The sequence below is a fragment of the Phalangium opilio genome, unplaced genomic scaffold (genome assembly GCF_054372755.1).
Source record: "Phalangium opilio isolate 3A_F unplaced genomic scaffold, DU_Popi_V2 ptg001170l_1, whole genome shotgun sequence".
Taxonomy (NCBI): Eukaryota; Metazoa; Arthropoda; class Arachnida; order Opiliones; family Phalangiidae; genus Phalangium; species Phalangium opilio.
This window is the reverse complement of record NW_028324255.1, coordinates 13,866,601-13,890,374: the sequence shown is the minus strand read 5'-3', so window position 1 is coordinate 13,890,374 and position 23,774 is coordinate 13,866,601. Positions and strand designations below refer to the sequence as shown.

General features: G+C 36.2%; 2 protein-coding genes and 1 long non-coding RNA gene across 3 annotated transcripts; 2 read left to right on the top strand and 1 right to left on the bottom strand.

The window, feature by feature from the left end:
• Positions 1-1,731: 1,731 nt before the first annotated feature.
• Positions 1,732-4,021, bottom strand: LOC149587421 (uncharacterized). Its single transcript, XM_089863603.1, has 9 exons — positions 3,556-4,021; positions 3,330-3,480; positions 3,094-3,214; positions 2,874-3,025; positions 2,640-2,811; positions 2,503-2,577; positions 2,347-2,446; positions 2,054-2,269; positions 1,732-1,973 (listed from the first exon to the last, which is right to left on the bottom strand). The coding sequence occupies exons 2-8, from the start codon at positions 3,340-3,342 to the stop codon at positions 2,132-2,134; spliced, it is 771 nt and encodes a 256-aa protein (XP_089719729.1). The 5' UTR covers positions 3,343-3,480; positions 3,556-4,021; the 3' UTR covers positions 1,732-1,973; positions 2,054-2,131.
• Positions 4,022-12,693: 8,672 nt separating this feature from the next.
• Positions 12,694-22,310, top strand: LOC149587419 (uncharacterized). The gene is made up of 5 exons (XR_016380349.1): positions 12,694-12,884; positions 12,974-13,229; positions 13,290-13,361; positions 22,118-22,232; positions 22,296-22,310. It is a non-coding gene; the product is annotated as an uncharacterized LOC149587419 (long non-coding RNA).
• On the top strand, positions 13,827-20,276 carry LOC149587420 (sterile alpha motif domain-containing protein 3-like). Its single transcript, XM_089863332.1, has 9 exons — positions 13,827-14,241; positions 18,012-18,266; positions 18,343-18,591; positions 18,778-18,868; positions 18,931-19,116; positions 19,191-19,400; positions 19,465-19,651; positions 19,804-19,880; positions 19,951-20,276. The coding sequence occupies exons 2-9, from the start codon at positions 18,013-18,015 to the stop codon at positions 20,221-20,223; spliced, it is 1,527 nt and encodes a 508-aa protein (XP_089719458.1). The 5' UTR covers positions 13,827-14,241; position 18,012; the 3' UTR covers positions 20,224-20,276.
• Positions 22,311-23,774: the final 1,464 nt, after the last annotated feature.

Here is a 23,774-nt window from a genome sequence, read left to right as displayed (position 1 = left end):
TGCACGGCTTTCAGTTAGCAGGAACCGGGGCTAGAACCCTTCCATCTTTACCCCAGCGGGGATTCGAAAATCGGCACGGTCGCTCCATTGTTAGTCTTCATGCTCGGTTTTCAGTTCGCTAGAACTCTTTTAGATGGAAGTCAGCCTTTAAGGTGATATTTTTCAATCATTGGTGATTTTGAAGGGGAAAAGCTTATGATTTATCTATAACAGTACAATGCGGATGCACCGTGAAAATATTAATGAACAAATAGTAATATCTGTGTGTCTTATATGAACACACATATTGCCATGCCAAAATGAGAAATTTCATTCTCTCTTTAAAATTTCTCACATATCAAGCCATGACTATTCTAAGAATCGGAACAACTTTCTATGCAATAAAAAGTTCAGAGGTTACACAAAGAAAGAACTCAAGTTTGGGTGTTTTACAGAATTCTTTCTCTTTCAAACGCTTCTGCGCATAAGTCCATGTTATAAATTTATAAGATGCGATATGTATGCATCGGCATAAGTCTATGTTGTAAACTCATCGAGGGGATATTTTAAAAGAAAGTACTAGCTTGACGCCCCGGATATTACAATTATAACGTAAGTAAATTGATTGAAGTAAGGATTAAGGGTTATATTTTTTGTTAGGGCATCGAGGGGCTATTCACTCTGATTTTCTGAACTTTTAATGGGTATTTACGGGTATTTTGTTTTACTGATAAAGGATGCGCATCATGGGGGTACTCACTCACGTTTTCCGTTCGTGTCACACTATTATAATTATAATAGGAGTAAAAAAAATGAAGTAAACATTTCAAAACAGTTTTTGGTAGTGCATCGCGGGGCTAATCACTCAATTTTTCTGTACGCCTGTTAAGAACGGTAAGATGTGGCTACTATTACGAGCCCAGACCTTGGATCGTCTTGTTGTGGAAATAACAAATACTTGTTGTTCGTGTTTGGGTTGTTTTGAACAACATAAGAAATGAAAGCGAAAACGAAAGTGCAGTTGTACACGAGCACGGGAAATTTTGTTTTTGAAAAACACCCTTGATTTCACGGGACACTAACAGTTACGGACTTTCTATAAGTATTTGTTTATTATTATCACTTTTTCGTTTTTGGACTTCACTTTCACTTGTTTATTGGGCTCTTGGGCGAGGAAGAACTTTCACTTTATTATTGGGCTCTCAGGCGAGCAAGAAATTTCACTTTATTATTGGGCTCTCGGGCGAGCAAGAAATTTCACTTTTTTATTGGGCTCTCGAGCGAGCAAGAAATTTCACTTTATTATTGGGCTCTCGGGCGAGCAAGAAATTTCACTTTATTATTGGGCTCTCGGGCGAGCAAGAAATTTCACTTTATTATTGGGCTCTCGGGCGAGCAAGAAATTTCACTTTTTTATTTGGCTCTCGGGCGAGCAAGAAATTTCACTCTTTTATTTGGCTCTCGGGCGATCAAGAACTTTCACTTTTTTATTGGGTTCTCGTGCGAGCATTATTGGACTGATGTGCGAGAATAATTTTCGGGCACAAGGGCGTGCAATTTCATTTTCAGTCTAATGCTGAATGTTTTTTATTTTACTCATCTTAATTGAAGTTAATTCTCAATAAATTTTTCAACTTTTAAAAGGTTGAGTTGTTTGGAAATATTCTAAAGAATAACACGCAACATTATCCCCAAGAAATCACCACAGCTATAGCTCACAATATTTAAAAGTTTTCGCGCTTTTTAGCTGCACCGAATTCACAGCATAAATACACTAATTAAAAACGGGTAATTTGTTTTTCCCTCAGTTCCTCCTTTGAAGGGCCTTCAGTCATTCCCCTGGTTTTTGATATCCGAATTGGATGATGCACATTGCAATGTTGCATAAATAAAGCCACTTTGGTAAACTGGTTTCCAGAAAGGACAATGCCACTTGCCAAAGTTAAATTTCCCGCGTATAGGCCATGAAACATTGGCTGGCTCTCCCATTTTCCCTATATCATTTTTGACATTCGATCACTAATTTTTTTCTTATGTTTTGTTTTTTAAAGTAAAATGTAAATAATCAAACTACCTTTGCGTGTTTCCGCCAGTACCCTCGCAACATTTCCACGTGTAAATAAGGGCAGTTCCTCGCTTGTGAATTTTGAAATTAAATTTTGCCCGACAATTTAAACATTTTTTGCCATAAGCTTTCTGAACCAGAGAAGTTAAAAATGGAGTATACACAAAGGAGAGTTTCGTTTACGATCTCCTTGGCAGTTTGGTATTTAGGCTCCTGTGGGGGAGTCTAAAACAATACATTTCCAACAACACATTTTTAAAGCTGCTGCAAAGTGTTAATTTTAAAATTAATATGAAAATTACTTCAGTGTATTCAATAATTAAAACTTCATAATCAGATTCGATTATAGCATCTTCCGTAAATTCATTTTCAAAATTTAGATCTGAATGCTCATCTTCATTACTGAAAAATGTATTTTATATCGAAAAAATTCATACTAGTAAATTGAAATGCCCTACTCTATATTTTCCATAAGATCTCCTATAGCTTCCTGTTCAATTGGGTCAGCGTCTCTGTCACTTATTTCCTCTTCTCTGAGATAATAATTTTTCTTAATAATTTAATATTATGAATGTTTTAAATTAATGATGTTTACATTTCATCATCATCATCATCATCTTGTTCTTCTACTCTTCCAAACAAGGAACGTCTAGACCTTTTCCTTGAAGGTGGCTCTTCCTCTGTAGAGGTACCTGCCTTAGGTGTATCTATCAGTGGTGATTCCATGGCCAAGCCAATTTTTTTATATAATGGTGTTTCACATTTGTCTGTAGTTTAATAACAATGTTATAAAGCATGTTGAATTACAAGGTAGATGTTAAATATGTACCTTTTGGCTTAGCGTGTGTATATCTTGCAGTATTGGATGCAGTAAAAAACGGTGAAGTCATCATTTCGAATGTGCTTATTTGTTCAGTTTGCACTTGTTTGTCAATGACACTATTTTCAGTTTGAGTTGATTTGTGGTCATCTTCTTTAGTACTGCATGAATATACTCATTTTAAAATGGAAACACTAAGTAGCCTACTAGTAAGAACTGTAAATCTTACCCTAATTGGTTAAGTAGAAATGTAGCAAATTTATCATTATTTGAACCCATACCCATCCTAGCTCTCTCGGCTGTCCACCGTTGAAATAATAATTTCGAAAATTGCATTCTATGCGTAGTTTCTGGTAAATCAATAAACTCAAGTAAATTATAGCTAACCATAATTTTGAGCATGCATCTAGTTCTGCATTACTATATTACGAATTTTTCAATAAATCAATATAGAACATGGCAAACCTTTGGAAGCCATTTCAGTTAGATTTTTAAAAATCAAACTCTATAGGTTAATGGCAGTCCTCTGCCTTCGACTGTATTAAGCTCTATGGGGAAATAACATGGGATGCCTTTAGTCTATAATCCCTCTCGAATTTTTAATATATATGAATTCCTATTTATAAAAAAAAGCGGAATAACTAAAGAGTTTAAAATATACAATATAATGAATGGTAATATAATTACTTACTATTTGAAATGGCCGCAGTAAATCCCTTATAGACAGAGCAACAAGTGTTTCTAGTTTTCACGGTTTCACCAACAAATTTCGCGCAACGACCGAACGAAAAAAATAACCAGCGTTAAGCCGTTAACCGATATCGCGTCCGACCGAAAGAAAAAATATAATAAGCCTAAACAGAATCGTTCCTAAACCAAAACTTTCCCACGCTCGGAGCCTCGGATGGGGAAAGAAATTCAAATAAACCCGGTACGAGAGAGAGGAAAGACGCGAGATTTACCAAAATTCGGACCCCCAAACCCAGCGCTTCTGCAAGCCACGGTTTCTGTTATATTTCTCAGTCCCTAATGTAAGGTCTTTGTACCACGTGACTCAATTGGCCAATGGGGGCTGATGTACATATTTCAAATAAAACGTACACGCCTCCTGAAGGTCTCGCCATCTAGCGTTAAAAATCGGTACTTTACGGAGTAGAGTATTCCTTTAAATCAGGTACGGCAGTGACATTCGAGATGAAATAGAATTGTGGAAGCATCATAGTTCACTTTTTGCTTCATAAAAAAAGGGTATGTTTCACTTTGCATCATAACAATGTTTGTATTTTAGTCGATATTCATGTGTACTTTAGTATTATTCGTATGAAGTTCAGTATTAATTTCTAATAAGCCACTTGTGCATGGTAAAATTGGTGTTTTTTAGGTAGTATTATATAAATGCCAGTATTTTAATCAATATTCATGGGTATTTTAGTAGTAGTCAGCTATAACCTTTGCATGTATTTTATATAAATCACGTGTAATTTAGTATTGTTTGTATTAAGTTCAGCATTAGTATATAATAAGACACTTGTGCATGGTAAAGTTGGTGTTTTTTAAAGTAGTATTATATAAATGCCAGTATTTTATTCAATATTCATGTGTATTTTAGTAGTAATCAGCTATAACTTTTGCATGTAGTTTATAAAATCACGTGTAATTTAGTATTATTCGTATGAAATTCAGTATTAGTTTCTAATAAGCCACTTGTGCAGGGTAAAATTGGTGTTTCTTTAAGGTAGTATTATATAAATGCCAGTATTTTATTCAATATTCATGGGTATTTTAGTAGTAGTAGTCAGCATAACCTTTGCATGTATTTAATATAAATCCCTTGTAGTTTAGTATTATTCGTATGAAATTCAGCATTAGTATATAGTAAGGCACTTGTGCATGGTATAATTGGTGATTTTTTAGGTTGTTTTATATAAATGCTCGTATTTTAATCAATATTCATGGGTATTTTAGTAGTAGTCAGCATAACCTTTGCATGTATTTTATATAAATCCCTTGTAGTTTAGTATTATTCGTATGAAGTTCAGCATTAGTTTCTAATAAGCCACTTGTGCATGGTAAAATTGGTGTTTTTTAGGTTGTTTTATATAAATGCTCTTATTTTAATCAATATTCATGGGTATTTTAGTAGTAGTCAGCATAACCTTTGCATGTATTTTATATAAATCCCTTGTAGTTTAGTATTATTCGTATGAAGTTCAGCATTAGTTTCAAATAAGCCACCTGTGCAGGGTAAAATTGGTGTTTTTTTTTAGGTTGTTTTATATAAATGCTCTTATTTTAATCAATATTCATGGGTATTTTAGTAGTATTCGAATGAAAAAAACTGTAGTAATATTTCTATGAAAAATCAGATTTTCGTGCTCATTAAATGTTCTAAACCTAATACAAACTCTAATTCTTCCGCCTATACAACTAAAATAACCTAGCATAAGCCTATCTTTTCCAGGATCTAACATAAAATAGCTTAGCATAAGACTATATTTTTCAGCATTTACCAAGAATAAACCTAGCAAAAGCCTATGTTTCAAGAATTACTATAGCATAAGCCTAAGATTTAGACACGTGACGTCATTAAAACGCGTCTGGTCGTATTTACCTATAAATAAAAAGCCGATGGGGATAAATTCCAATCGTTACGCTTTTTAAAAATCAAACTCTATAGGTTAATGGCAGTCCTCTGCCTTCGACTGTATTAAGCTCTATGGGGAAATAACATGGGATGCCTTTAGTCTATAATCCCTCTCGAATTTTTAATATATATGAATTCCTATTTATAAAAAAAAGCGGAATAACTAAAGCGTTTAAAATATACAATATAATGAATGGTAATATAATTACTTACTATTTGAAATGGCCGCAGTAAATCCCTTATAGACAGAGCAACAAGTGTTTCTAGTTTTCACGGTTTCACCAACAAATTTCGCGCAACGACCGAACGAAAAAAATAACCAGCGTTAAGCCGTTAACCGATATCGCGTCCGACCGAAAGAAAAAATATAACAAGCCTAAACAGAATCGTTCCTAAACCAAAACTTTCCCACGTTCGGAGCCTCGGATGGGGAAAGAAATTCAAATAAACCCGGTACGAGAGAGAGGAAAGACGCGAGATTTACCAAAATTCGGACCCCCAAACCCAGCGCTTCTGCAAGCCACGGTTTCTGTTATATTTCTCAGTCCCTAATGTAAGGTCTTTGTACCACGTGACTCAATTGGCCAATGGGGGCTGATGTACATATTTCAAATAAAACGTACACGCCTCCTGAAGGTCTCGCCATCTAGCGTTAAAAATCGGTACTTTACGGAGTAGAGTATTCCTTTAATATTAGAATATATGTATTATATTTGAAAATAAAAATTTGCGTTAATATTCATAAATCTGGACGATAAAATCATTTTTATTTGTAAGCTTACTAATTAGTGCATCATATATCCTCTGAATTAGGCCCACTATATTAGAATTATTTAAAGTACTTTCTCAAGAGAATAGAGTAGAAATATAGTAACGCAAAACTAACATGATTTTATTAATGAAATACAGAACATACGTTACAAGTTACCGATTCACTGATATATATTGAAGTACAAAATAGCTACTGTATTCTTAAGATCAGATTATTAACAGAAGACCATAGTCATTAAGCCGATAACAAAAAATGCACTCCGGGATTATGGACTTCTGTAATTCAAACTCAGGCGATGGTCACGTGGCCTTTGACGTCAGAGTTACGTAGTGGTCACGTGAAACCCCTTGAATTGAACTGAACTGAACTCATAGTTTTATGTATATAAACTATGACGTAACCATTACGTAATTGTGAAATGAGGGTACAGGAATATACTGTGACGTCATAGGTCACGTGAGCATTACGTAACTGTGACGTCATAGGTCACTTGACCATTGCGTAATTGTGACGTCATAGGTCACGTTACCATTAGGTAATTGTGACGCCATAGGTCACGTGAGCCTTACGTAATTGTAACGTCATAGGTCACGTGAGCCTTACGTAATTGTGACATCATAGGTCACGTGACCATCACGAAATTGTGACGTCATAGGTCACGTGACCATTACGTAATTGTGACGTCATAGGTCACGTGGCCAATACGTAATTGTGACGTCATAGGTCACGTGAAAATTACGTAAATGTGACGTCATCGTGACCATTACGGTAATTGTGACGTAACCTATGACGTGCTCCTCCTCAGGTGATGGTCACGTGACCTTTGACGTCACAGTTACGTAGTGGTCACGTGAAACCCCTTGAATTGAACTGAACTGAACTCATAGTTTTATGTATATAACCTATGACGTAACCATTTCGTAATTGTGAAATGAGGGTACAGGAATATACCGTGGCGTCATAGGTCACATGTCCATTGCGTAATTGTGACGTCATAGGTCACGTGACCATTGCGTAATTGTGACGTCATAGGTCACGTTACCATTAGGTAATTGTGACGCCATAGGTCACGTGAGCCTTACGTAATTGTAACGTCATAGGTCACGTGAGCCTTACGTAATTGTGACGTCATAGGTCACGTGACCATCACGAAATTGTGACGTCATAGGTCACGTGACCATTACGTAATTGTGACGTCATAGGTCACGTTACCATTACGTAATTGTGACACCATAAGTCACGTGAGCATTACGTAATTGTGACGTCATAGGTAACGTGACCATCACGGAATTGTGACGTCATAGGTCACGTGACCATTACGTAATTGTGACGTCATAGGTCACGTGTACATTACGTAAATGTGACGTCATCGTGACCATTACGGTAATTGTGACGTAACCTATGACGTGCTCCTTTTATTGTAATTTAATTCAATATTTATATATTTAGGCTTAACGTATAAGTATGTATGTAAATTGCTATTTATTTTATTTAGGCCTAGCACTGTTCTTTAATTTCGCGCCAGAGTCACGACGCATCTTTGTGCGCGCTCCTTCGTTCGCAGCGCCACTGACGTTGGAAACTAATAGTAGGGGTTGTCATACGTTTTACAATCTACGTTTCTTTCTCTGATCGGCACCGTGGAGTCAAGATCGTTACAGATCCGCTCTTCCCAATCAACGAATAAAAATGCCTTTCGCTGACGTTTCGTCATTTCTCTCTTCGCCGTTACGGAATCAGCTTAGAATCTAGAGCTATTCGCCGTCATTGAATTCTATTTTGGAAACAATTTACAACGGAGCTCATTCTTTGCCTTGAAGCCGTCGAAGTCACTTCGGAAAACCTTTCTCGCAAATCGGGTCGTAATCGTGGCTTTTGAGGTCGATTCTCGATAGTTTCATCATTTCTCTGACAAATTTCCCGAAGTACGCATGCTGAATTCGAAGCTCTTTAAGACTTTGTGGCCATTGCTTGCCACGTGCTGTAACAGCCCGTAAGTTTTAACTTTACAATAATCCAAACAATTTTGGAAAAGGCGTCAAATTTTACAGCAATATCATAAAAAACTCTATGAGAAACGAATTGTGGCCTCTTCCAAGTGGTGTTTCTCGGGTAATACATTACGACATAGCCATAAATATACTTGGAATTTCTAATTGTATTTAGTTCTTCTCTGGTAAATATCGCTGTTTGTGTTTAGATATTTCAAAAAGAATAAGACGCCTTTTGCAAAATTTTGCTGTAAAATATGACGCCTTTTCCAAAATCTTGCTGTAAAATATGACGCCTTTTCCAAAATCTTGCTGTAAAATATTACGCCTTTTCCAAAATCTTGCTGTAAAATATGACGCCTTTTCCAAAATATTGCTGTAAAATATGACGCCTTTTCCAAAATTTTGCTGTAAAATATGACGCCTTTTCCAAAATTTTTCTGTAAAATATAACTCCTTTTCCAAAATCGTGCTGTAAAATTTGACGCCTTTTCCAAAATATTGCTGTAAAATATGACGCCTTTACCAAAATATTGCTGTAAAATTTGACGCCTTTTCCAAAATATTGCTGTAAAATTTGACGCCTTTTCCAAAATATTGCTGTAAAATTTGACGCCTTTTCCAAAATATTGCTGTAAAATTTGACGGCTTTTCCAATATATTGCTCTAAAATTTGACGCCTTTTCCAAAATACTATTGATGTAAAATATGACCCCTTTTCCAAAATATTGCTGTAAAATTTGACGTCCTTTCCAAAATATTGCTGTAAAATTTAACGCCTTTTCCAAAATATTGCTGTAAAATTTGACGCCTTTTCCAAAATATTGCTGTAAAATTTGACGCCTTTTCCAAAATATTGCTGTACAATTTGACGCCTTTTCCAAAATATTGCTGTACAATTTGACGCCTTTTCCAAAATATTGCTGTAAAATTTGACGCCTTTTCCAAAATATTGCTGTAAAATATGACGCCTTTTCCAAAATATTGATGTAAAATTTGACGCCTTTTCCAAAATATTGCTGTAAAATTTGACGCCTTTTCCAAAATATTGCTGTAAAATTTGACGCCTTTTCCAAAATATTGCTGTAAAATTTGACGCCTTTTCCAATATATTGCTCTAAAATTTGACGCCTTTTCCAAAATACTATTGATGTAAAATATGACCCCTTTTCCAAAATATTGCTGTAAAATTTGACGTCCTTTCCAAAATATTGCTGTAAAATTTGACGCCTTTTCCAAAATATTGCTGTAAAATTTGACGCCTTTTCCAAAATATTGCTGTAAAATTTGACGCCTTTTCCAAAATATTGCTGTACAATTTGACGCCTTTTCCAAAATATTGCTGTACAATTTGACGCCTTTTCCAAAATATTGCTGTAAAATTTGACGCCTTTTCCAAAATATTGCTGTAAAATTTGACGCCTTTTCCAAAATATTGCTGTAAAATTTGACGCCTTTTCCAAAATATTGCTGTACAATTTGACGCCTTTTCCAAAATATTGCTGTAAAATTTGACGCCTTTTCCAATATATTGCTCCAAAATTTGACGCCTTTTCCAAAATACTATTGATGTAAAATACAGTGTGGAAGAGATCAGAGCAACACCTACCTTTGTGGAAAACCCCCAAAACCCCTGACGGACTATTTCACTGCAGTACATTTTCAAGCTCGTATACAGGGTGTGACATGTGTCATTGTATGCAAATGAGAACGTGTAACAAGTATCATAGTGAATATCGTTTAATGATACGCACTTTGAAACGTTAAAGACCTACGATTAAGCTTAGGAACTAAGGCATCACACTACAAATTAAAGGGCTGTTTGGTAAACCCACCAGCATAAATGTTCGATGTGCCAACCGTCGTGGTGTAGGCACTCTTCAAGACGATTTCCATGCCTTGTGTTACGTTTTCTAGCATTTGAGGAGTGATTCGTTCAATTGCGCTTCGAATTCTGGCCGTCAAGTCGTCTGCATTTAAAGGTTCTGTTGCAAACACCTTCCCCTTAACATATCCCCATAAGAAGAAATCAAGTGGGGTTAGGTCAGGGGATCTTGCTGGCCACGGAATTGGTCCACCTCTACCGATCCAACGGTTTGGAAAGTGCTCAGTTAGCCATTGGCGAACATTGACCGCCCAATGTGGTGGCGCACCATCCTGCTGGAACCACAGGTCCCGCATCACTGCTAATGGTAATGCGTCTATCGCATCACTAAACTCGTGGCGCAGGAAGTGCAAATACCTGTCACCAGTAATGTTGTCCTCGAAGAAGAAAGGTCCGATGATTCTGTTCCCCAGAATGCCACACCAAACATTTATCTTCCATCGAATTTGATGGTAATGTTGCCGTAACCAGTATGGATTTCGTTGGGTCCAGTAGTGTAAGTTATGTCGGTTTACCGTACCATCCCTGTGAAATGTCGCCTCATCAGAAAAAAGAACCTTTATTAAGAACAATGGATCGGCTTCAATTAGCTCGCGCATGGTAAGACAGAAGTCTTGACGTCTTAGGTAGTCATCGTCCGTTAAGGCTTGATGGAGGTGGATATGATAGGGCCGGTAATGATGCCGATGTAAAATGGCAAGAACGGTTGAATGGCTTAGACCAACCTCTTCTCCGACCGCATTGGCTTCAAAACGTGCTATGTCGACTTCTCTATCATGATTACCAATTATACGGTCTCTTCTACGTTGACGGTCTTGCACGACGAAACTCCCGAAATCTCGTAGGTTGTCTCTAATGTTCGTGAAGGTTCTTCGAACCGGCCTTCGTCGGTGTGGGAAGCGTTCGGCATTAAGCAATGTCGCTTGTTGAACGTTACCGCGACATTCACCCAAAATAAACGTAATGTCCAATTTTTCTCGGTTGGAGTAGGCTGCCATTCGTCTACGACACAGGACTTACAACGTTTATACGAACTAAGCTGCTAGTAACGACGCGTACGTTTGATTGAATAATGTGCCGAATTCTCAGTGCCGCGGAAAATTCTGACCTTCGTAACCTCGTATGGATTCCTTATCTAAGTAGGCCAAAGCCACGCGTTTAGTGATGCGATAGACGCATTACCATTAGCAGTGATGCGGGACCTGTGGTTCAAGCAGGATGGTGCGCCACCACATTGGGCGGTCAATGTTCGCCAATGGCTAACTGAGCACTTTCCAAACCGTTGGATCGGTAGAGGTGGACCAATTCCGTGGCCAGCAAGATCCCCTCAGCACGTTCTCATTTGCATACAATGACACATGTCACACCCTGTATACGAGCTCGAAAATGTACTGCAGTGAAGTAGTCCGTCAGGGGTTTTGGGGGTTTTCCACAAAGGTAGGTGTTGCTCTGATCTCTTCCACACTGTATGACGCCTTTTCCAAAATATTGCTGTAAAATATGACGCCTTTTCCAAAATAAAATTTTACAACGAGATGTTGGACAAGGCTTAGCCGAGACAATCCCTTATTAATTAGTTTAGGGGCCATAATTATTAAGCAATTAATCCGGGTACGTAATTAATTTAGAGATAATGTCAAGGATTTTCGAAAATCAAGTCCCGCAGAGATAATTATATTATTTTGCCCTAAGCCTAGATTACGGCTTCTCCTATTTAGACTAGGTTTTTAGTTATGGGTTATATGGGAATAGTTTAAATTTCAAACAAATAAATGAAAGGTTTTCCTAAAATTAGCGTAGGAGCTATCGTTATTATTACGTTATACGTAATTAATTTAGAGATAAAGTGAAGGATTTTCGAAAATCAAGTCCCGCAGAGATAACTTTAAACACGAGGTTGCCCTAAGCCTACGTTAAGCCTTGTCACATTTAAACCTAGTTTTTATTTAGGGGGAATGTGGGAATAATTTTAATTTAAAATAAATAAATGGCTGGTTTTCCTAAAGTTATTTTCTATACAATTATGGGAAATAGTTATCCAGAGTCTTTCTTTAATTCAGGGTGGCAGTTAGTTGGTTTCTCTCTATGAATTTGGTAGCCGGTGTTTTTAATTAAGGACCCGTTCTTAAATTATGTAGACATAAATTACTATTTTGAAGCCTATTGATTATAGTAGGCAATAGCTTAATATGTGTTATTAATATTCTATTTTTAGATGCGGCTGATATTCTTGAATTTTTCTGTCGCTGGTCATTCCGATGATTCCAGGTGGCATCCGTTATTGGATATACGTTACACGATGTCTTGTTATCTCTCTCGGCGATGACTTTCAAAACTACGGACAAGATCACCGAAGCTAGAAGACAAAACAATTTACACTTTTTTATTTGTAATTACTTAATTTTCTAATCGACTCTCTTTATTTTTTCCGCGTTCAAACTTTAATTTACCAAACACTTTAATAATTTTTCTTTTTTGAAATTTATGTAAACACTCGGTTCTCTTTTTTCTTATTGAATAAATTTTGCTTTAAACCTGGGGCCGTATTCTGCAGAAAAAGTATGCTCCTCCCCCGGACTTAAGCTCGCTGATTGGTCGGTCAGGATCGAACTTAGGGCTTTTCATTGGCGGTGGCGGTTTTGGGGCAAATCTCACTTAAGACTTGTGATAGGTTGAAATTTTCGAGCAGACGACATTGACACGTGTCAAAATATACACCAAATTCAAAGTAGTAATTTTAGAACTCGGCAAACCGTTCAGCACCATGAATCGGTTAATTGACCGGTTTTTTTGCTTTCTTCTTTCACCGGAACTTAGCAGACTACACTTCGTCGTTGCTAATGGCGGTAATGGCAGGTAATGGATTATATTGTTCTTGGTGTTGTTGACTTTAGAAAGAAAGACAACTAAATTATTGTTTTAAATACTGTTAGTTTACAAAATATAAGGGTTTGCGTTGTTATAATTTAAAAAACATGCCTTTGTTTTGTGGGAAAATAAAGTCAAACTCTGCCCGAAGTCGAAAAGGATTAACACCGAGGCTTATGACGAAGAAACTCCTCTGTAGACTGCAGTAAGTAGTAAAGAAAGATTTTATTGTTTCTGTTATTGACTTATTGTTTGGTTCTGTAAGATAAGTTTCAAGCAACAGAGGCACGCTAGTAAATGATTGGAACATGAAATGAGGCACCATCCCATAGCGAAGGTATTTCCACATTCATTGGCCACGACCAAGATAATTGTGTTTTGATACAAATATGATTGCCTAATCCTTATGGGCAGGAGCAGATGACAAAGGAGTCTCGGACGCTAGCTTCCACAATATAGAGGGCAATGGCACCCGCGTACGTCACAGCTGTAGCGGTATCGTTTGCCATAGACGCGCTATCAGACATTATAGCAGACGATGCTTTTGGTGGATTATATCTGGCACCAAAGTCTGCTGGGAATTTGTTTTGTAATAACGGACTAACGGTGGCTACTGAGGTTCGTCTTATCCGATCGCGACATAAATATACACAATATAATTATACTTTATTCAAACAGCTGTAACCGTTGGTATTAAGATAAAAGATAAGACTACACTCTTAAAAGAATCCGTGCAATGTGCGTTCAAATCTGAATGCTAGCGTTCAAATTTAATAGAAGCACCGTTCAATACGGTTTCTTTCTCAAAAAGCATGCAAAGACATCCAAAGCGTTCAAATAAATTTACCAATCGAGCTAACATCCCATCTCAGCCTTGCACCAGGGGATGAGAGTTTCCCTCCCCTAGACTAACCACCTTTTAGTCGTTTCAATACTTTCTCGGTTATATTGGCCAAACTATGGCTTTTAAGGGTGTTCGTAGCGTCAATTTAACTTAAACGTAAACTGTACGAATCTTTTGTTAAAATGAGGATTTTCCAAGAAAAAGAGAAACATCTGAATAGCCTGTAAAAGCAGCGAGGCTTGCCTTGCAGTCGTTTTTTTTTTGTTGGACTTTTTGGTCTCTCAGCCGCGCATTCACAACTTGACTCGGATCATCGGATGCTATACTAAAAGACGTTATAGATAATTTAAACGAATATTAAACGGTTTCTAAGGTAAGTAAAATTTTCATTACTATATCGTTAATTAGTATTTTTAAGTGAAATTGAAAAGAATATAAATGTGAAAATAATTTATAACAGTGGAAAGGTTAGTCGTTGGTAGTGAATTATTCACAGGATTCAAAATTTAGTGCCACATATTTTAGTAATATAATGTTTCAAACGTAACTTTATTTATCATAAGTATATAATGTTGTTTAGCACTAAATATCGTTACCGTAGCTTAACTCTGTCGCCAAACTGATCAACATTCCTTTCTTTCCCGCCAAAAACTTGAGTCATAATTTTAAAGGAGTGGAAAAACACGTCCTTGCAAGGCTATAGGCTTATATCTCTTACCTCGGTAGCATCCCCCTCACGGAAAAATTTCAGTATCTCGCCTACGAAGCTCTACCAAAAAGTTTACTGTTTGAACAAGTAAGGGGGATCACGCTGAGCTAAGAGATAGAAGGGCATAGAATTGTGACACGTGGTACCGAATTTACTCTATAGCACGAAAAGAGGGGTCCGACCAGAGAGGAGAGAAAGAGGGAGAGAGAATCAGTATAGGCAGCCGTGATCCATGCGTGGTGAAAACGGGGGTAAATCTAGGGAACACCGCGGTGCCTATGCGCTGCTTTCTCGCGCACAGTTGACGTAGGGATGACAGAGATACCGCGAGGAGGTCAATGCCCATTGCGCAAAGGACAAACTAAACGACGAAACGTACCGAAAATTGTTTTTACTACCCCCTATTTTCCCATTTTTCGGCGGATTTTATAAAGCGCGTTTTGGTCCGACAGTTGTAAGATAGTTTATGGAATCTTTTTTGATCGAAGAGAAGGGATGAGGTTAGAGAGTTAGATTTTAATCTGAAACATAACCAATTCCATCCCTGTTTTATGCCTACACTTTAGTTAATTGGGGGAGAATCTATAGGGTTTTTATAGGGGAGTAATCGATTGAGTTTAGACCGACCCATAAACTCCAAACGCGAAGGCGCACGCCATCAATTTTAGAATTATGGTTCGGTCTATAGACCCGAGTTTATAGTAGGAGTAATTTTAAGAAAACGACTCCCATAGAGATATTTGCTCGTGAATGGACTTTTCTTCATAGACAGCTAACAGATGAAACCTTGCATGCAACGTCATACCCTTCTATTTATTACTTCGTTGCCATTCATTCACTGGGTGGAGAAGAGCTTTCCACCCAGCGTGGGGGCTACATGATGTCAGACTATCATCCCCCTTTGCCCAAGTGTTGGCTCCCTTAAATACGAGTGACATTTGATGAGGGTGTTGTACCGGTTTGCTGTAAATTCTGGGAAATTATTTCCAGGTTTCACAATGCCGGCTCACTTCTTATGCTCAATATGCGGACTTAAACGGCCTACAGCTTTAGCGTGGCTACAACATAGTAGAATTTTGCACCAGCACGAACCAAACAGAGTTTTCCAATGCAGCTTTGACGATTGCTCAGTCTATTTTAAAAACTACAATTCCCTTAAGAGTCATGTTTACCGGACTCACTTAAAGAAATCTGTTAAATTACTGCCAACCGTAGCAGAAATACAAAATAATGAAGTTAATGACACTCAAATGCTTGATGTAAGCGATGCGGCGATTTTAGAAATTAATGAAACGAACTATCGTGCAAAAAAAGTTGAATACGAGAATACTTTAGACAATTTACAGAAAGAAGCGGCTTTAATGATTCTAAAATTACGGGAGAAACACAAACTGCCACATAACGTTTCTTCAAGTATATCACACAGTTTTGCTGGGCTGCTAGAAAATTGTATAGAGGCTTGTATTAAATTTAGTGATGTAAAAGCCAATGAGGATTTGGGCGAATTATGCGCCTCCAAAGTATCACATTCCGTTTTAGGTGTTATAACGAGCAACTACCAATTAGAAAATTATTGTAGGGAGAAACTAAGTTTAATCGAACCCATTGAATATATCCTTGGAGTTAATAGAACGCGTGGAAAGGTTTTTAAGGACAGCTTTAGCTACGTACCCATAAGTCAAGTATTAAAAAATTTGCTATCGCACAACGATGTCTGGAGTGAAATGACCAAAAAGAAAAAAGAGTCAAGTTCCCAATTTTTATACGATTTTGACGATGGAGATATTTATAAAAACCACCCCATATTTTCCACTGACCCTCACTGCCTTAGACTTCATTTTTATGTAGACGAAGTCGAACTGAATAATCCTCTAGGAGCGAAAAGAGGAAAACATAAAGTCACTCTAGTATACTACATGCTGGGAAATTTAAATCCCGTTTATCGGAGCAAATTAAGCTGCATAAAATTAGCACTGGTTGTTAAACACTTATTCGTTAAAAAATACGGATACAATAAAATTTTAAAGCCACTTTTGGAAGATCTCGAAAAACTTCAATCGACTGGATTAGAAATTAATTCTATCAAAGTTAAAGCTTGTTTAGCCACAATTTCTGGAGATAATCTGTCCAGTCACGGCATCGGCGGTTTTAATCAGTCTTTTTCCGCGGGTCGTATATGCCGCTTTTGCATGACTAAGAAAGAAAATATTTCCCAGTGTTTTGAAGAGAAATATATGATTTTAAGAAATGAAAAAATACATGAATATCATCTGGAGGCAGTTATTCAAAACTCTGAAAACTCATTAGCATATGGAGTTAAAGGGCCATGCCCATTTTCTATTCTACCCCATTTCAAGGTTACCGAATCATTGCCTCCAGATGTTATGCATGATTTCTACGAAGGTGTAGTTCCAAAAGTTCTAAAATTAATATTAAGTCATATTGTTAAATCCGGTATTTTAACTTTAGAAGATGTTAACCATAAAATACAAATTTTTCCATATGGCGAATTACATATTAAAAATAAAAGTGTTCTTTTATCCGATCATATATTAAAGGGAAAAGGAACACTGTGTGGTTCAGCAGCTCAGAAAAAAAATCTCCTTTATTTTTTTCCATTGATTTTTGGAGCAGTAGTTCCGGTCAATAATAAGTATTGGGCCATACTTTTAGTTTTATTACAAATTTCTCAAATAATAACAGCGCCAGTAATAGATGTAAACTGGCTTCCTTTCCTGTACGATAGGATAGTTGATTTTTGTGAAATGCTTAAAGATTTTCCCGAAGCAAATTTTACACCTAAAATTCATTATTTAATCCATTACCCTAGACTGATAAAAATGTATGGCCCATTAATACGTCTATGGTGCATGAGATTTGAAGCTAAGCACCAATACTTTAAACGTATTGCTTGCAATTCGTACAATTTTAGAAATATTAGCGCTACCCTATCAAAAAGGCATCAGTTTCTGCAGTGCTTTGAACAAAGTGGCGAAAGCGGCTTAGAAACAGGTGATTTTATTAGAGAGATGAAGGTGGAATTCGGTCAGCTTCCCGATAAACTAAAATTGAAATTGAGAGAAATCGGTGTAAATAAAACTAACATAACAAAAATAGCTTCAGAAATATGCTATAATTCCATAACCTACAAAATTGGTTATATATACAACTTAGACTCATCAGACGATTTAAAGTTTTTAAAGATTTACTACCTTGTTCAGTGTGATCAAAACTGGCACGTTTGTGGCAGAGTTGTTTATTGCTCTGAGTACTTAGAACATTATAATTCTTATATAGTCAAAGAATCAAATGAGTGGTATATTTTGAATCCCGGGGATGAAAACGATAATTGGCCATTACAAATTTACAATCTGAATAATATTGGAAATGTTTTAACATTGTATCATAAATTAATAACTGAATAATGTGCTTAGAATGGCTGAATTTATCTACCATGTCGCCTGCGAAAAAAATAAAAAGATTTTTAAGTGCAAGGATTCAGTCAGTAAAGAAGATTTTTTGGAGGGATTGAAAAATCTGTTTCAAACATCTTCCATCAAAACAGTCCAAATATTTGAAAGCGAAATCTTTAACGAATGGGTAGACTATGATTTCGATCAAGGCCTACCGCCAACAAAATCCAAGTTAAATTTAATTTCTGAGGTCAACAAAGAGGACACACCAGAGATGTAAGTTTATAATCTATATGGGAAGCAGGACGGGTATTTTAAGCATTAATAGCGTTTTCTCTATTTCAAAATGTAGCAATACAGAGGATTCATCAATTACAACTGTTAATGGTGACTTGTTTATGGACAAGCAAAGCTTAAGTGATCCCGATGGGTCATTTTCAACTTACGAAAACTTGGGAAAACTACCCCTAGTTTATTTTCCTCCAAAGTTTCCAAGGGTAATTATGGAGATGATAGCAAACAAAGACCCCAGAATATTTCACAGAACATACGCACCTCAAATCGTTAAAACACTATTCGAGGATATCAACAAGTATACATGGTAGACTAAATAATTTGTTTTATGCCTTATTGAGGTGCCCTATACTCCTTGTACTTTGTGTAATCTCTAAATGAAGCATTAAGTAGAAGAATCGATAAAAAATTCATTTGGTTTTCCTCCTCAACCTCCTTATAATATCATTCTACAGAGAACTTCAAAATAGTTCACAATTATCAAACTTTTTAGGTATCTTAGCCGTGAAGAGTTTCACCGAGTTGGAGCAGCTCTAATAGAAAAATACCCTTTTCTAAGAGACAGACATTCGCAGAGCGTTTATGTAATTAAATAGCAGTTAATTTAACAAACTTTGTCTTTTAGTAAGTTTAAGTATGTTTAAAGGGAAGTTGGATGGAAGCTTTGAAAATAAAATTTAGGCATGAAAGGTTAAAGAACCCGGATGTTCCAGAAATTAAAAAAATGAAAGGCCGTTTCGCTAGTAAGCGACCTTTAGAAGAAAGTAATGGTTCTGAACCCAAAATTCCAAAAGTACCTGAAAAGTTGGCAACAAACCGACCTACCCCTCTTGTAATATATTTTTTAAACAAAATTGTGTAGTTGTTAACCCAAAATTAATTTGTCACAACCTGCCCACGTTTCAGTTAATGTCTAGCATGGCTGAGGATGCAGACTCAATAGAATTTCATCTAAAGTCTTTGGGCAAAGAAATAGAGAAAGCTCCAGCCTCCAGAAATGAAAACTTGATTGAAGAAAAAATGTTCAGAACCGGCATGTTCCGCCAAAAATTTGCGCTTACCCACCAAACTAGTGAAGTAATCGGAAAATTCGCAATTTTGAAGGAAAAAAATCAGGTAATGTACATGGACATCCACTTTTGAATCGAACTATGACACCTATAATTTAAATCCTACTTAGTTGGTGAAGGAACTTAACAGAATTCAAAATATTCGACCATCTGCGGAAAAAGTTTTGCTCCACCATATAAAACCAATTACAAAAAGAATAATTGAGCTGACTAGAAAGAGCAAAAACCCATTAACAAAAAAAATTCACTCCTTGCTGAAACAGTGTGAAGAAACTTTATCTGCCGATGCATTTCAAGGTACAGTACATGCAATTACAAGACAAACTAGATGAGACTACTCAAAATATCACCTATACGCAGTTTCACATCTAATTTTATCTTTTAAAATATTTTGTTTTTGATGAAACTATTATAACATTTAATAAGTATTTATACGTATTCCCTTTTAGAAAGAGAGCTTGATGCGTGTTTGCTTTTAATACCATCTATTTTCAACGAGAAACTAGAACTCTTGTGCTGTTTTGACGTAAGTTGATTATAAATGAAAGGGAGCAGGAAGTCCTTATGCTGTAAATTAAAATAATGTTGGTTTTTAGGAGCCCCAAGATAGCACCCCAACGTTAATTTTCTATAATGAAGACATATTCTCGTCGACATACGATTTAATAATTGAAGGTGAATCCTTTGAGGTGGATTCAATTAAAATGGCTATCGTGTCATGGTTTTCAGGGTTTTATACCTTTCAATTACAATACCCCAAGGGCTTAAAGAAAACATTGGAGTATTTTCAAAAAATAATTTTCAAAATTGACGATGGCACGAAGCTGTCTAATCCCGTTATTAGCGCTGTAAATAAATTAATGGCATAATTGATATTTATTTTATGATTAAATACCAAATTAAAAAATGGTTCAAACATCAATACATGCCTAATTATTTTTGCATAGAGGTGTATCCTATATAATTTTTATCCCGGGAAATTTTGAATAGTATAAATATTTAAGGTTTATACAGAGAAAAACACGATGTTTTATTTCTAAATAAAGCATTTTATTTAATCAGCTATAACTTGCTTTTCACCATAATAACGTTAAATATTCAAATTAATCATATCTCATAGTCAGAGATAATGTTGTGCGATGTAGAGAGTAATATAAATACATGTTCTCAATCTCATTTGTTAAGGCTAACGTATTCCTCAGGTGGTTTCGGAGTGAGTGGACAAAATGCTAAATGTCGTTTATTTTAATGCCCGAAGCGTAGCATTGCTGATTTGAACAAAAGAACGATCATATTTGAACGCACAAAGCTAGATAATTTGAACGCTAAAACGCCATTTTTGAACGCCTAAAACTAGCTGATTTGAACGCCAAAACGGTCCTTTTTGAACGCACAAAGCTAACTAAATTGAACGCCAAAACTACCATTTTTAAACGTTTAAAACAAGCTGATTGGAACGCCAAAACGGCCCTTTTTGAACGCACAAAGCTAACTAAGTTGAACGCCAAAACGACCATTTTTAAACGTTTAAAACAAGCTGATTGGAACGCCAAAACGGCCCTTTTTGAACGCACAAAGCTAACTAAATTGAACGCCAAAACGACCATTTGTAAACGCTTAAAACAAGCTGAATTGAACGCCAAAACGGCCCTTTTTGAACGCACAAGGCTAACTAAATTGAACGCCAAAACGGCCATTTTTGAACGCCTAAAACTACCTAATTTGAACGCCAAAGCGACCCTTATTGAACGCACAAAGCTAACTAAAACGAACGTCGAAGCGACTAGTTTTGCACGAACAAAGCGTGCTAATTTGAACGATATCCTTGCGCGCTAATTTGAACGCAGCAAGCGTTCTAGAGTAAACGCTATTATTGCGTTCTAATTTGAACGCTTCCCAAACGTTCAATTTTGAACGAAATGGCGTGCTGCCACAGTGGCAAGGCATTGAACGCCTAAACGTTCAAAATTGAACGCCAATTTTTAAGAGTGTAGGCCTACATTTTGTGACTTTAAACCTACTAAATAGTAAATTAAGTCCAAACTAGCAGAGAAACCCAGGTAAGCCAAGGCTTAATTAACAATTTGTGCCCACTGGAATGATTGGGCTCGGGTTTTCAAATTATAAAGCAAGGTTTTAAAAGATGCCGAAACACAATGTTATATGTGTTTTAGGGCCAAAATATTCCGTATGTTTTTGAATTAATTGACTGCTACAAGAGGTTTTAAACGAAATCACTGTCTCTTACTTTTTGGGTTTTAAAAGATCGTGAGTGATTTCTTTTCCCAACCTCTTGTAGCTATCATTTAATTCAAGACGAAATTAAGAAAAAATTGGCACTGAAACACATTTTAGTTTTTTAATAGTGTACATACGTTACTCGCTGGGCTTTTCATTATCAATTTTAGTCTAAAAAAAAGATTAAAAAGCCGTTGAAATCCATTTTTAACTCTAATACTCGTTAAGCCTAGGCTAATTATAAGCAGACGATACGTATTTTTAAAGAGAGGCTCCAGACGCAATTTCCCAGATCTCCTTTCGAGACTTTGCAGCCACGCTATTGGTTGGAAAATAAAGCTCAAATTTCCTACGAGAGGGGGCACTGGCGTAATGATTTTGGTTAATAACCGTGACGTTCGCGGATCCCATTGCCCTCTACATTATGGAAGCTAGCGTCCGAGACTCCTTTGTCATCTGCTCCTGTTATGGGTCATGAAAGCCTGATTCGTTATACTTATAATATATATTCCATGACTGTCACAGCCATCTTCCCTGGCACTTGGCACCATGAACTGTACCTATTTTATAATCAAAGCACCAACAGCGAAAGAATTACTTCTACCTTTTATTAAGCAACTATTGCATTAATGTTCAACTGGTAAATAATGTTGCACACATGTCTAACAAATAGAAATATTCATATGCTTTTCTTTTATTATAGATTTGTGGTAATGACATTTCTATGTCATTGACACTGGCATTGGCAATGGAGAATTATCTAGGGTGGGCACTTCCTCTAAGGATATCTGCCAACATTGAAGTGTTGTAATCAACTTGCTTATTAAGGTATTAACACTTTTATTAGTTGAGCATGCTTTACTCTAAGGTATCCCTTTAAAGAGAAGGCTGGCATAGTTGTTGCAAGTATAAACTACCAACGAGTATGTGATTTGCGCCTATACAAATAAGAGGTGAGCTCTTTAAAGGTTTGGATTAGATAAACAAATCAAACTTAACTAATTATTATTATGGTAATAAAGAATCAATTATAGGAAAATAAGTAATGGAGAGGAAACAATGTCGAGACTGAATGATGAGCTGTTACTAAAAACAGTTTAGCAACATTATTTAAATAAAACTTGAGTTTATTTTGACTTTATCACATAGGATTCTCGATGTAAATTAGTTTCTTATTTTCAATGTCTATAAGACCATTTTATTAGACGGCCACTAAATGCACATCTATGGTATTATTATCTGATGTAGGCAAATGTATGAGTCTGTTGGAATGGTATTTGGATGAAGGAACTGGCATTCATGTGCATATGTTCTTGAGCATTGTTGTTTATGTATTATCATTATAAGATTGTATTAATATAGGACCAATGGAAATCATGTATCGAACCTAAAATCCTATATATGGAAAAAAGGCTTTTATTGATCATCTTTGTTGCAGTTTTAAAAGAAGATTACCCATATTTGTAGTTTTCAAATGCACATTTCAACAAGTCACGAAGCATTACTGAAACAAAATATTTAAAATGACCTTCATTTTGCACATTCTATTCTAAAAACGTACGTGTTTCAATTTAAACTTTAGTTATTGATTTATTCGCTACTACCCCTTTATTGTTAAATCACAATTAAAAAATGTGCCACTATAGGAACTAGTAAGCCTATTGGTGATTCTATCTCACATTGGCTATTTTTTTTTATCTAAGTGATCCGTCTTTAATGTTTGAGCACCCCTATGTATTTATTAAATTATTATTATTATTTATTTCGCACCCAAAGTTACTGACAACCACAGAGGCAGAAGAGCCTATTTAAGGTTACCCGGACGTACAATACAAATATAGAAAACAATAAATATCAAGTATACAAAAATATAAAAAAATAAAGGAAGTTTAACAATTTTTAGAGAGCCAAGTGTCCAAGAAAAATTTCGAGATATTAGTCTTAAATACGGGTAGAGAAAGGTCGTTTGCTATTTCCCTAAGACATACGGGAAGATTATTCCATAACCGTACAGACCGAAAGAAAAATGACTCCTTTAACGCGAGGCATCTGGCGTAGTGTAAGGTATACGTTAGTATGGAGTGTCTGGGATTCTCCGTCAGTATATCGTCCAATTGAAAGTATTGGCAGTCGCCACACAAAAATGAATTAAGACAATAAAACTGCAACATTTGAATGGGTA

Bases quoted from the DNA above. Each gene is read 5' to 3' on its own strand.
- LOC149587420 (XM_089863332.1), top strand. From the start codon at position 18,013: ATGGCTGAATTTATCTACCATGTCGCCTGCGAAAAAAATAAAAAGATT. The intron at 18,267-18,342 runs GTAAGTTTATAA...TTCAAAATGTAG, and splicing joins AAAGAGGACACACCAGAGAT to CAATACAGAGGATTCATCAA. The intron at 19,881-19,950 runs GTAAGTTGATTA...GTTGGTTTTTAG, and splicing joins AACTCTTGTGCTGTTTTGAC to GAGCCCCAAGATAGCACCCC.
- LOC149587421 (XM_089863603.1), bottom strand. The intron at 2,447-2,502 runs GTAGGGCATTTC...TACATTTTTCAG, and splicing joins GATCTTATGGAAAATATAGA to TAATGAAGATGAGCATTCAG. The intron at 2,270-2,346 runs GTAATTTTCATA...GTATTGTTTTAG, and splicing joins TAATTATTGAATACACTGAA to ACTCCCCCACAGGAGCCTAA.